Source organism: Phyllostomus hastatus, unplaced genomic scaffold (genome assembly GCF_019186645.2).
Source record: "Phyllostomus hastatus isolate PE091 unplaced genomic scaffold, TTU_PhHast_1.1 phas_contig_17, whole genome shotgun sequence".
Taxonomy (NCBI): Eukaryota; Metazoa; Chordata; class Mammalia; order Chiroptera; family Phyllostomidae; genus Phyllostomus; species Phyllostomus hastatus.
The window spans coordinates 23,398,632-23,412,105 of NW_025333664.1; the positions used below are offsets into that span (position 1 = coordinate 23,398,632).

The window sequence follows — 13,474 nt, forward strand, 5'->3', positions numbered from 1 at the left end:
CACCGTAGGGTTTGGATAAATGCTGGTGAAAGTGTCAGGAACCCTGAAAACTTGGCTGCAGGGAACACCTTCGAGCTCCCTTGTCCCTACTTCCTCTGTGTTGGAAGGTGAAGAGCAAAGGCCCAGGCTGGTGAATGAACTTGTCCGCAGTCCCCGAACTGACAGTGCTGAGGCTGGGCTTGCTATTCCGGGTTCTCTTTCGTTATCTCTCTTTTAACTTTGCATTCTGGAAAAGTTCAGACTTTCACAAAAGTAGAGGGAAAAGTAAAATGAATGCTTATGTACTCATCACCAGCTTCAGCAATTACCCACCCCACACCAGCCTTCTTTCATCTCTGATCACCCCCTCCGTACACAGATTATTTGATAAACCCCAGATGTTACATCACTTCATTAAAAAGCATTTCAATATGTGTCTCTAGAAGACAATGGAACTCAGGCCTCTCAATTCCCAGCCCTGTGCTCTTTTCACACTGTATCATGGTTATGTTACTTGTATGAGAATCATGCTTGAACGGAATGAATGTATAAATGAATGAATGAATGAATGAATGAAAAGCAATATTCCTTCTTTATTCTTTCCAAGAAGTTAGTCATTAAAATTCTAAAGTGATCCTTTAGAAGACCAGTACATCAAAGGAGAGTGTCAAACCTCAGAACCCCAAGTCAGATATCAACAATAGCCTGTGCAATAGCCTGTGAGTTGTGTCAAGAAATCCTCTGCAGGGCCCTGGCCGGGTGGCTCATTTGGTTGGAGCGTTGTCTCATGCATCAAAAGGTTGTGGGCTCGATTTCTGACCAGGATACATACTTAGGTTGCAGGTTCAATCCCCAGTCAGGGTGTATAGGGGAACTGATCTGTGTTTCCCTCTCACATTGATGTTTCTCTCTCTCTCTCTCTCTCCCTCTTTCTCCCTCCCTCTCTCTCTTTTCTTCTGAGATCAATAATCATATCCTTGAATGAGGACTGAAAAAACTTTAAAAGAAATCCTCCACAGGCCCGATTTCTGAACTTACTTTGCCCCTGACAAGCCACGGAGCCTTGGTTTCTGTGAGAGCCTGCTGCACATGACTGATACGGGGTTAGGGGCAACAAACAGGGCCCATCAAGCAAAGCACTTTTAAATTCATAAACTACTCAATACCCCTAGGGGAACATTATTATAATTTTCATCCCCAAGCCACCTAGAAAAACACAAGAAATCCATTTGATTTCCTTCCTTCCTTCCTCATCTCCCCACCTCGTCCCCTGAACTCTGCATGTCCCCCTTTACTGATTCATTTGAAGTTTTTTTTTCTTGCCCAGGTCAATAGCAATGATGACAACGGTGTGCTAGCTGGGAACTGGAGTGGCAACTACGTTGGTGGCCGGGACCCCAGGAACTGGAACGGCAGTGTGGAGATCCTCAAGGAATGGAAGAAGTCTGGCTTCAGGCCAGTCCGATACGGCCAGTGCTGGGTCTTCGCTGGAACTCTCAACACAGGTACTCTGGGTGTGACATGCCTCTGCTGGGTCGGGGGGCAGCAGTGGGGTGCTCCAAGCCGTCGCCCCCACTGCCACTTGAGGCCTCAGACTGGCCCTTGACTTGCAGTGCTGCGGTGTTTGGGAATTCCCTCCCGGGTGATCACGAACTTCAACTCAGCTCACGACACAGACAGAAACCTCAGCGTGGACGTGTACTACGACCCCATGGGAAATCCCCTGGACAAAGGCAGCGATAGTGTATGGTGAGTGTCCAACCCTTTCTGAGCACCAGATCTGAGCAGCGTCTTGCTCACCCCAGCCCCCGGGACCCGGCTCCAAACAGGAGTTGGCAGACAAGTGACGTGCCAACGCAGTGTTTAGGATAAGGCTACCAACAGCGCTCGTCACACAGTCAGCAGAACCCGACACGGCTCCTCCCAGGGTTCTGCAGACTCCAGTGGTTTTCTCTCTCTCACGGCTGGATGATAGGGTGATGCCAGCTCATACCCGGGGTGATGTCAGGTGTGCCTCATGGGCTCGAGAAACTGCCCTAATTGATAGAGTCTATTAGACCCTATGCTGCTTTAGAAGATAAACATTGAAGCTATTGATTTTCCAGTAATACATTTACCTTATTTCAGATAATCCATATAACTTACGGACTTTCTTTTTTTTTTTAAAAAGCTACCCATTTTTTCTTATGCTTATCTACTTTTTATTACCTTGGTTGATGGAATAAAAAGTGAATTTATTCTGGATTCCACTGAAAATAAGAAGCTTTATATGTATATGGGCATATATATTTCCAACCATAGACCATGTGCACGTGTATCTGTACACACATATCCATGTATCATGTATAATACATGTGAACTGGAAGTTACATAAAACTTATATATATATACATGTAACTTCATGTAGCAGTATATGTACATGAAATAGTGTTTCAGCTCTTCAAGGTTATACCACATGCCAATTATCAGATAGCAACTGAAAATAATTATGTCTATCTGCATGTTCACCTGGGTACCTATGTGTCTATATAGAAAGAACACACGTATGTCAGTAATCCATTGTTTTCATCCATTTCAAAAGAAACACACACACACAGTCACGTGCATAGATCTGGTCGGTAACCTGATGGCAGATGCTGTCTTATTCCTACATGTTCAACTTTGAGGTAGTCTGTATAAAATGTTCTTTATTACTTGTTATCCCCAGGATAAGTACATCCAAATTTTCTGAAGTGTGCTCAGTGTAAGTAATGGAATAGTCCAAGGAAAATAAAAATTAGTGGGAAACGCTGTTAAAACAAACAACGACCCTGAGCCAACAATGGAAGTGCATGATACAAGCCACTCTGAAGGAGAATGAGGCTCATGTAATTCCCCCAAGGTCACATGGGTTCAAAGCTTATTTTTAGGGTGCTCTCTCTGGATCTGCACATGCACAGCTTTCTCTCCAATGGCATTGCTACTTGCGGCAAAGGGTTGTTCTCCAACTTCTCTTAAATGGATATCTTTTCCTCTTGGCTTTTTGTTTGTCATTTTGTCCAAAATCCTACTGCAACCAGTTCTGATTGTTGGGGCAATGCCATTCCTGGCCCTGGTTTCCTTCACTAAAGGAGATGACTGCTCCAAGAAGGTGACCGATTTAGTGGCAGGACAACGGGTCCCTTTGGACATAATCCTTCCGTGATTGCCCTGCACACTAGGAAACTGCAGTGACCAGAAAGCTTAAGACTCAGTCCCTCTCCTGAAAGCATTTCTGGTGCTGATAGGGACCAGGGCGTGGGGAAGCCTTGATCGGCATAGAGGCTAACTGAGGACTGGGGTGGTGTGTGGAGCACCCGGTGAGTGACTCAGACAGTGCAACAACTCAGGGAGGGAGTCACCAAAAAAGGCTTCTAGGGAGCAGGAAGGCGGGGCTTCTGAACTGAACTTGGAGTTGGAACCCAGATCTCTTGATCACTGTTTGATGCTGCCGCCTCACATTGGCTTCGTAATTCATTCCAAATACAGTCACCACGGGGAAGTATGGTCCCATGGAGACCTTCCAGGGTGTTTCTACCGTCTTTCTTCTTTTTCTTTCTTCCATGTGTGTGTGTGTGTGTGTGTGTGTGTGTGTGTGTGTCATTGGAGGATATCAGGCACAAAAGCTCTGACTTTTGCTGGGAGTCTCATCACCCCTCCTCTTCCCAAGACCCAGCAGCCTTTTCTGAACCCCCCTCAGAAAGCGGTGGGTGCTGCTGCTCCTCCCACCCCTCTTCCTACTGGCTGTGGGTGGAGAACCAGCGCTGGATGGTCTGAGGACAGGCAGTCCTGAGTCCTAGTTTCAATCCCACCACCATCCTGCTCTAGCACTTATGGAAGCTGCCTCATCCTTCCGGTCCCAAGTCTCTCCATCAGTGAACTTGGCCTAAGCCTAGATGTTCACTTCAGGTTTCCGGCTTTCGTCTTCTGATTCTCTGTCACTTTGGCTAACCCCGTTTTTTGTAGGAGAGCTGCCCCTCCCAAGGGAGCTCTCTTCTCCCCTGTACATGGATGCCACCCAGGGTGAGGGTGTTAAACCATGAGCCATTTTCTGCCTGGAGTGAAATTACTAACCTATTTTTGTAAGGACTGTTTGGGTTTGGACAGGAAAACTTTGACCTGAGTCTCTATATGTTGCAAATGTTGAAAGCTTTTAGAAACGAGTCCAAATTTTCCTAAAGTATTGGAGTGCCAGAATTGAGATTGTGCATCTGAAAGTAATTAATAATAGTAACAGCAGTAAATAATAATTCATTGAGCAATTGTTGTGTGCCAGGTACTTCTCTAGGTACTTACGTTTACTCTTCAGAGACGATGAGGCGGGCACCAGAATGACCATCCATCCCCATTTTACACTTGAGGAAACTCGCTGACCCAGGGGCATGTAACTAGAGAGCGGTGAGGCTGGACTTTGAACCCAGGTGGCTTTGTAAACTCCGGAGTGCCAGAGACATGCCAGACAATATCTTCTTCTTTTTTCCAGACAATATTTTTATTATTACTCCTGGCTGATGTTTGAGAAATCTGACATCAGAAGGGTTGATGGGGCGCCAGCAGGGGCTCTGGTTAAGCTGCGTCTGCCCTACCCATGCAGGTGGAAAAGCTGGGTTCTCGGGGTGTACTTGGGCAGCAAATACCACTTCCCTGTAAGACTAAACCCTGTCTCAGGGGTTCGGTGTAGGGAAATGACCCTCCCAAAGTCAAACCATGTATTAGTGTCCAAGCTAGGAGTGGAGCACAGGAGCACAGGGCTCTTTCAACAAGACTCTCCCGAGTCAAAGAACATGAGGACTCGAAGGGACCTTAGAGAGAGACCCTCTCACTTCATAAATGAGAAAACAAGGGCCCGGAGAGAAGGCTCAGATCTGCAGCCAGAGTAAACAGCTGGAGACACGTAAGCACTCTAGGTAAGAGTATGACTCCACGTTAGTTCCTTAACTTTTCTGTATCTTCACTTCCCGTCTGTGAACTGAAGGGCTAGGTCAGGGGATCTCAGCAATGTCTTTCAGATCCTTCTTTAATTCATATTCTTCTAAGCCATTCTGCTCAGAACAATGGTTTGGCTTAAGAGGCACCAGGTTCTGCAGTATCTGCTCCTTGAGAGTACAGACACTTTGTAGAGAGTGTGTTTGGGATGCTCGTGTGTACAGTTCCCTTCGAGACCACTGCACAGGGTTTCTCTGGGGCCTGCTCAGGAACCAAGAGATCTGGAACAGTCCGGCCAAGGTTATCTTTATTTTGACATTTCGGACTTGCTTTCTTAATTTATTTGACTTGATTCCTCTGTCTGTGGACTCCATAGAGCTCCAGGGTGGAGAGCACATGGGATTGCCCTGCCCTGTCATCAGGGAGGTGGAGTTGGCCAGTTCTGGAGAAGAGCTGGCACCCCTCCCATCAGCCCGAGCCCCTGGCTCCTAATGCAGTCTCTCCACAGCTACTAGTTCCCACTATCACTTAACCATCCCCAGCACACCTAGAGCACCTAGCTCAGATCCGTGGCGAGGAAACCTAGGCTCCCAGAGCAGCCCCAGCCCCAAAGCAGTTCAACTCAGAAAACATGACTAAGCACGTACTGTGTGCCAGACCAGGGTGCAGGTTCCTCACTGCCCCCCTGGGCACTGGGTGCCAGGAGCAGTGAGACCCAGGGACCATGCTGGAAAATTCATAGCTGCATGAGAAGATTGGCGATTTTGGACTAAAAAAAAGCCAAATAATGGAGTTATTGTAAGATTTATAGATAGCACAGAGGTATGGTTGGCACTCTCTAGGCATGTCCAAAAAAGAGTGTTTGGAGGAGGTAAAATCTCAACTACGTTTGGAAGGACAAATAGGCACTTACCAGTGGGGAGGGGAGGGGCTTTGGGTCACTTTCTAGACCTGGTTTCCTAACCCTGTAAATTCAAAGGTGAGCGTAACTAGGTTTCTGTCTCTAAGGACATTGGTCTATGAACTCCAAAGATTTCATTAGAATTGACTTGGGTGGAGGGAGAGAGAAGAGTCAGGAACACATCTTTCAGTCAGTCCTCGGGTAGTTCTGACTCCTGCCACCTGTCCTTGTCCTGAGCTCCTGATACTAAAACCCCTCAAGAGAGGAACGAAGGCCAAGCCTGGGAGTGTGGCCCACACAGAGATAAACCAGGGTTTCTATGGCGGCACCCTGGGGCCTTTGAAAGGCACACACATCGCAAAGAAGTGGGAGTAAAGTGCTGGCTTCTGAGCCAGGGAGGAACCAGGATGTGTTTGTTATCTGCTCTGTCTCAAATTCCCACCTTGCAAATAAGTATTAAAACTGCTACTGAGCCATTTTTTTACCAACCCGCCCTTCCTGTAGGGTTCTCTGCCAGGAAGAAAAGGAACGAGAAACTGGGCGCTGTTACTGCTTTCTCACCCCTCTCTTGCTTCCTCCGTCGGCCTGGGTGAATTCTCACTGACCTTAAAGGGCCATTCAAAATGACGTTTTGTGGGTCTCCCTAGAGATCATTTTCTGTGATGACTTTTTTCACAACTACAGGAACTTTCAGGATATATAAATCCTCTGTAATCTGATTTTTAACATACTTTTACTATTTGATCATTTTCTACCCAATCTTTTCTCTGTGTGCTTTTTATGGAATTGGGGTTACACGGTCTACACCGCATGGGCACAAGATAAAGCATTGATAGGTACATCCTACTTTTGCCACAGTTGGAAACCCAACACTTCATACTTTTTTTCATTTTTTATTATTATTATTTTTTAATTGCCACCCAAGGATATTTTCATTGATCTTAGAGAGAGAGGAAGGGATAGAGAGAGAGAGACAAACATTGATTTGAGAGAGAAATATTAATCAGTTGCCTCCTGTATGAGCTCCAACTGGCAATCAACCCACAACCTAAGTATGTGCCCTGACTGGGAATTGAACCCACAACATTTTTGTGTACCAGGTGACGCTCCAACCAGCTGAGCCACCTGGCCAGGGTCACAGTTTTAAATCACGTGTTTTTGACTAAACATTATATTATGAGCATGTTCCATCTGCTAGTAAATAATCTTCAAAAATAATACTTAAATGTAGCCCTGGCTGGCGTAGCTCAGTGGATTGAGCGCGGGCTGGGAACCAAAGTGTCCCAGGTTCGATTCCCAGCCAGGGTACATGCCTGGGTTGCAGGCCATAAACCCCAGCAACCACACATTGATGTTTCTCTCTCTCTCTCTCTCTCTCTCTCTATCTATCTATCTATCTATCTATCTATCTATCTATCTCTATCTCTATCTCCCTCCCTTCCCTCTCTAAAAATAAATAAATAAAATCTTTAAAAAAAATAATACTTAAATGTATCATATTCCGTTGAATGGTTGAACCATATCACCCTCCCCACTGCTACCTATTTCCCATTCTCTATGGTACCTATCTGTTTCCCTTTTTACCTATTATAAAGAACACAGTAGTGGGCATTCTTTTTTTTTAATTTAAGAAACAAGAATTTTTTATTGTTATTCAATTATAGTTGTCCCCATTCCCCCCTCCATTATTCTACCCTGCCCTACCCACCCCCTACCTTCCATTCTCAATCATCCCCCCTGTTGTCTTTGTCCATAGGTCCTTTATACATGTTCCTTGACTTGACCCTTCACCTTCTTTCCTGCATTAAGCACCTCCTCCTGCCCTCTGGTCATTGTCAGTTTGTTCTTTATTTCCAAGTCTCTGGTTCCATTTTGCTCGCTTGTTTGATTTGTTGCTTAGGTTCTACTTATAGGTGAGATCATATAGTATTTCTCTTACACCACCTGGCTTATTTCACTTAGTATAATGCTCTCCATGCTATCCATGCTGTCAGGAAGGATAGAAGTTCTTTCACTCTTTCTGCTGTGTAGTATTCCATTGTGTAAAGGTACCACAGTTTTTTGATCCACTCATTTACTCATGGGCCCTTAGGCTGTTTCCAGCACTTGACTATTGTAAATAACGCTTCTATGAACATTCTTATATGTAAGTGTTGAGCATGTCTGTGATTAGACTCAGAATGGGCATTTTAAAAGCTTCTGACATCTATGGCTGTTGCCTTTCAGAAAGATTATTATAACCTATGTTTCATTATGATCATGAATAAGGATATTCTTACTTCCCACTCATATCATCGGTTGGTATTATTTTTAATTATCTGTTTGTTCACTTCTTATGGCTTTATCCTTTTGTGCCTTGTTTTGGAGCTGACTTTTTAATTCCCTTTTCCCTAAAGGATGTAGCAGGGTCACACTACACGTGGTCAGTGCTTGAGGAGCACCTTCAGCTCCTTCTGAAAACTGTACAGTGGGGATGCCCTGTGCACTCCTGTCCTCAGGTCCACATGGAAAGCCTCTTAGAACATGCAAAATGAAAACAACTTTTCCTGATAGTGCAATAATAAAAATAAACAAACAAGAAGAGTCATTAGTGACATAACTACCCAGAGAACAGTCCTAAGAACATTTGAAATAGATCATTCTAGATATTGTGTTCTGTTTATATTCACACACATGAGATGTGTGTGTGTTGAGTTTTAATTACCTGAATAGGATCAAGATGAGCTGTCTATTTTATCTTTTATAAATTTTTATATATTTCTATGTTAATAAATAAAAATGGGGGTTAGAGGGCTGGGGAATGAAGGGATTGAACAAAAAAGGAAAAAGGAGAAAAAAACCCATGGACATGGACAGCCATGTGGTGATTGCCGGGGGGGAGGGGATGGAGGGGGGTGGAGGAGGGGATGGGAGGGGATACATGGTGATAGACGGAGATTTGACTTGGGGTGGTAAACACACAATACAGTGTACAGATGATGTGTTGTAGAACGGTGCACCTGAACCTGTATAATTTTGTTAATCAGTGTCACCCCAATAAATTCAATAAAAAGGAGTAAAAAATTTAGAGAGGCAGCATGGTGTGGTAGGTGAAAGCAGGGACCCTGCAGCCCTTCTGCCTGGACTCAAACCCCACTCCCCCCATTTCCTCTCTGGGAGACCAGGAACACTTAACTGCTCTGAGCCCCAGCCTTCAGAACTGTCAGCAGGGGCGATAATTATTCCTGCCTCCTAGGAGCATTGTGAAGATTGAGTGAGTCAATATATATGGGGCAATTAGAATACTTAATAACTTTGTGTGTTGACATGTACTGTATTAGCTATTAGTGCTTCTATAATATACACATGTTTAAATATTCACTTATTTTGTAGTTATGGAAGTAATAAATAATTCTCATTATAGAAACTGAAAACATTACAAAAATAAATCATGGAAAACATAGTTTAATGTGCACCAGTTTCTGTCCATATACACAATATGTACACCAAACTGTAATTTAAAATGTGGTTATCTAAGATAACAGAATTATTGGAGACTAACTTGGGCTGATTTTTTAATGTACAATTTTCTAAATCCAAATAGGTTCAGCATATTTGTATACATTTTGATAAGCTTATATGTACTTTAGGCATCTCTCCCCATAAGTGCTAGATTGATTTTGCTCATTCTTTTGGATGGCTCTGGGACATTCGGTTGCATGGCTGTGCCCCAGTTTACCTGACTATTCATTCCCTTCTTGATGAACTTTTCCTCCATTATTTCTGCTATTACCCACAATGCTTCAGTGAACATCTCTCCATGTACATCTATGTGCACTCACGAGACTTTTTAATAGGAGAAATTCCTAGAAGTGGAATTACTGGCTCATTGCATCTACAGATTTTTAAAGGTTTCTCATATTCACTGCCAACTTGCCCTCCGCAAATGTCAGACCAATTTAAACTCCTACCAGCAGTGAGCGGCCATGCTGGTTTCTCCCACAGAACAAATGCATATCATCCGATGCTTTCATCCTTATTAGTCTAATAAGTGTAATGGTATCCCGGTGTCATTTTAATTTTCTTTCAATGGTAGTGAGGTTAAAAGTATTTCACATATTCAGTGATCATTGATATTTCTTATGAAAATCACCTGCTTTTTGGCCATTATTGGCATGTTTGACCTTTTATTTTGTATATTTTTCTTATTGATTTATAAGCACTTCACTTGTTAAAAAGATTTTATTTATTTATTTTTAGAGAGAGGGGAAGGGACAGAGTAAGAGAGGGAGAGAAACATCAATGTGTGGTTGCCTTTCATGTGCCCCCGACTGGGGACCTGGCCCACAACCCAGGCATGTGCCCTGACTGGGAATCAAACTGGTGACCCTTTGGTTCACAGGGTGGCACTCAGTCCACTGAGCCACACCAGCCAGGGCTGATTCGTAAGCACTTTATAATATCAATGATAGTAAATCTTTGTCTACCATATATGTTGCATGTATTTTCCTCACTTTATTGACTTTTTCAATTGTTTTCTAGCTCTTCTTCACATTGAATAATTTCTAGTGCTTTGTGTTTAAGTTTACTTTCTCTTTCCTCTGTCATCCCTATTCTGCTAATAAGCCCATCCATGGAATTATTTAATTTCAGATGTTAATTTTTTCCAGTTAAAATTTTCTATTTGGTTCTTTTTAAAAATAGCTTCTGCCAAGAATTTCTCTCTTCATTTATTATCCACATGTTCTCCTCTATTTCAGTGAGTATATTTATAATAGCTTCTTTGAAGTCCTTATCCAATAATTCCAACGTCTGGATTATACAAGGAGTAACCACTGTTGATTGCATTTTCCCTTGAGGATAAGTCATGTTTTTCTAATTCTTTGTATGCTGAGTAATTTGGGATTGTACCCCGCACATTGGGTATGCCTGGGTTCTGATATTTTGTCTTAGCAGTCTCCCTCGGGTAGAGTCAAACTGCAAACTCTGTCTCGCCTGCGGTGAGCAGCAACTCAAGTCTCCATGTACTTTTGTCTTCAGAGCGACTGCTTGTAGTTGGCCTCATGCACGCATGGCTAAGAGGTCACCCAGAAGCTTGGGCAGAGTTTATATACAAATTAGGGCTTCCCTTTCTCTGATCTTGCCTTTCTAGGACTTCCTCCACACTCTCTAGCGAACTTGGTTAGCCCAGACTCTGTTTCTTCAGGTCAGAAAGATGTGGGCTGTCTGTTGGAGTTTATACTGCCCTGCATTTACCCCAGCTCTGGCCGGTCTTAGTGCAAAGTCACCAAAAGTGCAACTCAGCCCATGCTATCCACTTCCTGCAGGTTTTGACTCCCTTCCAAAATCCTCCTACTTTGTTCATTCTCAGAGTGTTGTCTTTTGAAATTTTTCAGTTAATTGTTATCTGCAGAGGAGACTATCTGTTATGAACTTACTCCTCCATGTTAGAAACAGAACCAGAGCTTGCTTATTTGCTTGTTTGTTTGGTATATGCAAGTTTAATGTTTTTATTTAGTCAAATGAGTTAGTTTTTCCTTAATGGTTTCTGAAGTTGGTTCTTTGCTTAAAACTATCTTCTCCATCACGTGAGCATTAAAAAAAGTGCTTTTTTTTTAAGTTGGATAGAACTTGGATGTACGTCAGACTTACATTTTCTTCTAGTTGAATCTCAGACTGCCAAAGCCAATATTAATGTCATTGCTGGGGGACTGGAGAGGAGAGAAGGCAGAGTCAAGAATGAACAAGACTTCAGCGAATTGGGTGTATCTGCTGAGAGAGGGGACCAGTGACAGAGACATAGCAACTGAGATGCCATTGATGAAGAACCTTTCAGGACTGGTCATTCTTCAGTCCAGATCTCAACCCAAAGGCTTTGTGGCTCCTAACCAGACATGTCACTCTCCCTGCAGCCCCACTCATTCTCAGCCAGCACAGAATATAATGGCGTGCCCTAGACACAAGAGTAAGCTGTGTGGGCTTACCTGCTGGTTCACTGGCTCAGACCTAGGTCTGCTCTGCCCCTCAGAAAGGTAGGAGAGCATGGTGGTCAAGGACTTAAGTTTTGGAATTAGGCATGCCTGGTCCACACTGCTTCTGTCACTGTTAGCTGCTTAACTCCTCTGAGCCTCAGTTTCCACTTTATGAAACAGGCATAAAAGCTACCCATTTCACAGTGCTATGATAAGGTAAGTGAGTCGATGCTCACCAAGATTTACCACAACAGCTGGCCCAGGGTGAACTCACTTGATGAGTGTTAGATCCCTGCATGGTCAGATCAGAGATGTGGTTTTTGCCATTCACCTGCGGTGTGGCCTTGGGCAAGCTGTGCAGTCTCTGGTTCTATCTGCAGGAACTTCCACGTCTGGAATGAAGCCTGGTTTATGCGGAATGACCTGGGCTCCTCCTACAGTGGATGGCAGGTTCTGGACTCCACCCCCCAGGAGAGGAGCCAAGGTAACACCCTACTGGCCCACTGAGAACCCCCTTCTCTGGGTCTGGCCCTAAGTCACAGCCTCTCAGTTCTTTACAGTAGTGGACAGTGTCACAGGGAAGTCACCCCAGTCCTCTCCATCTCTGGAAGGCACAATGGGATTAAAACAAAATATTTTCAAAGTAGATTTCCCCTCCTGCTATTTAACTGAGTGCCTTCCCTGTGCCCACATGCTGCCACCCATGCTGCGGAGGCCCTGGCACCTGCCAGGCAGCAAGGGAAAGAAGCCGTCCCTCTGCCAACAGTGATTTGCCTGCTCCGCTTCTGGCCGTCTGTCCCTCTTAGCACAAGCTTATCTGTTACCTTCCTTTTCAGTTGTTTCTTTCAAACTTAAAAAATAGTTAATTATAGAAGTAATATTTGCATGTGGTCAAAAAAATTTTCAAGCCACTCTCAAAGGTCCTAACAATGAAAAATAAGTCCCCCAACCGCCACCTCTGTACCGGAAGCAGTGAATGTGATTAGATGTGGCGGGGGGGGGGGGTGGCAGGGGGGAGCAGTGACCCTCCAGATTGTTTCTGGACCACTGTTGTTCAACTTCTCACTGCAGCCCATGAGTGGTCATAAAATCAAGTTTGTGGGGTGCAACCATCATTGTCAGACATGAAAGAGGTTGGCCTGTGAAGGGGTGGGAAGAAGGAAAGGAAAAGAAAATCTCGGGGTGCCCTGGACATAGTAAGGATTGTCCTGTGAAACTTTTGTTTCAGGCTCATATATATGCCAAGATCTACAATCTATTTCTAGAGGTCATGATTTAAAAACAAAAAACAGTTGAAGGTGACCGTTCTAAGCACATCAAAGTTGTGTATCTTTTTTATGTGTTTTGTAGCCACAAATGGGATAATGCTCTTCTTTCTATTCTGCTGCACCTTGCTTTTTTGCCAGGTGGGCATATCAAGAATGAAACTATATATCTACTCTAATTTATAGTCATCTATTTATTATCTATCTACCTACATACTTATCCATCTACCTGTCTACCTACCTGCCTATGCACCCACCCATCTATTCTCTATCTAGTATATCTATTATTTATCTATCTATCTATCTATCATCAATCAGAGCTATCTATGCTGAGTGCTAGAGAACGGAGGTGATGGTCAGGACTTGGGAGCTCAGAGGAGCAAGAGACCCCTGTCGGCTGAGCGTTCAGGGAAGTCTTCCAGAAACAGAGGGGC

General features: G+C 44.0%; 1 protein-coding gene across 1 annotated transcript in view; it reads left to right on the top strand.

Moving 5' to 3' along the window:
* TGM3 (transglutaminase 3) overlaps positions 1 to 13,474 on the top strand; it is a 41,130-nt gene that overhangs the window by 15,592 nt on the left and 12,064 nt on the right. The window contains exons 6-8 of the mRNA XM_045833236.1: positions 1,307 to 1,484; positions 1,593 to 1,728; positions 12,156 to 12,259. Coding sequence (XP_045689192.1) covers positions 1,307 to 1,484; positions 1,593 to 1,728; positions 12,156 to 12,259 — 418 coding nt within the window. The remainder of the gene's footprint in view (positions 1 to 1,306; positions 1,485 to 1,592; positions 1,729 to 12,155; positions 12,260 to 13,474) is intronic.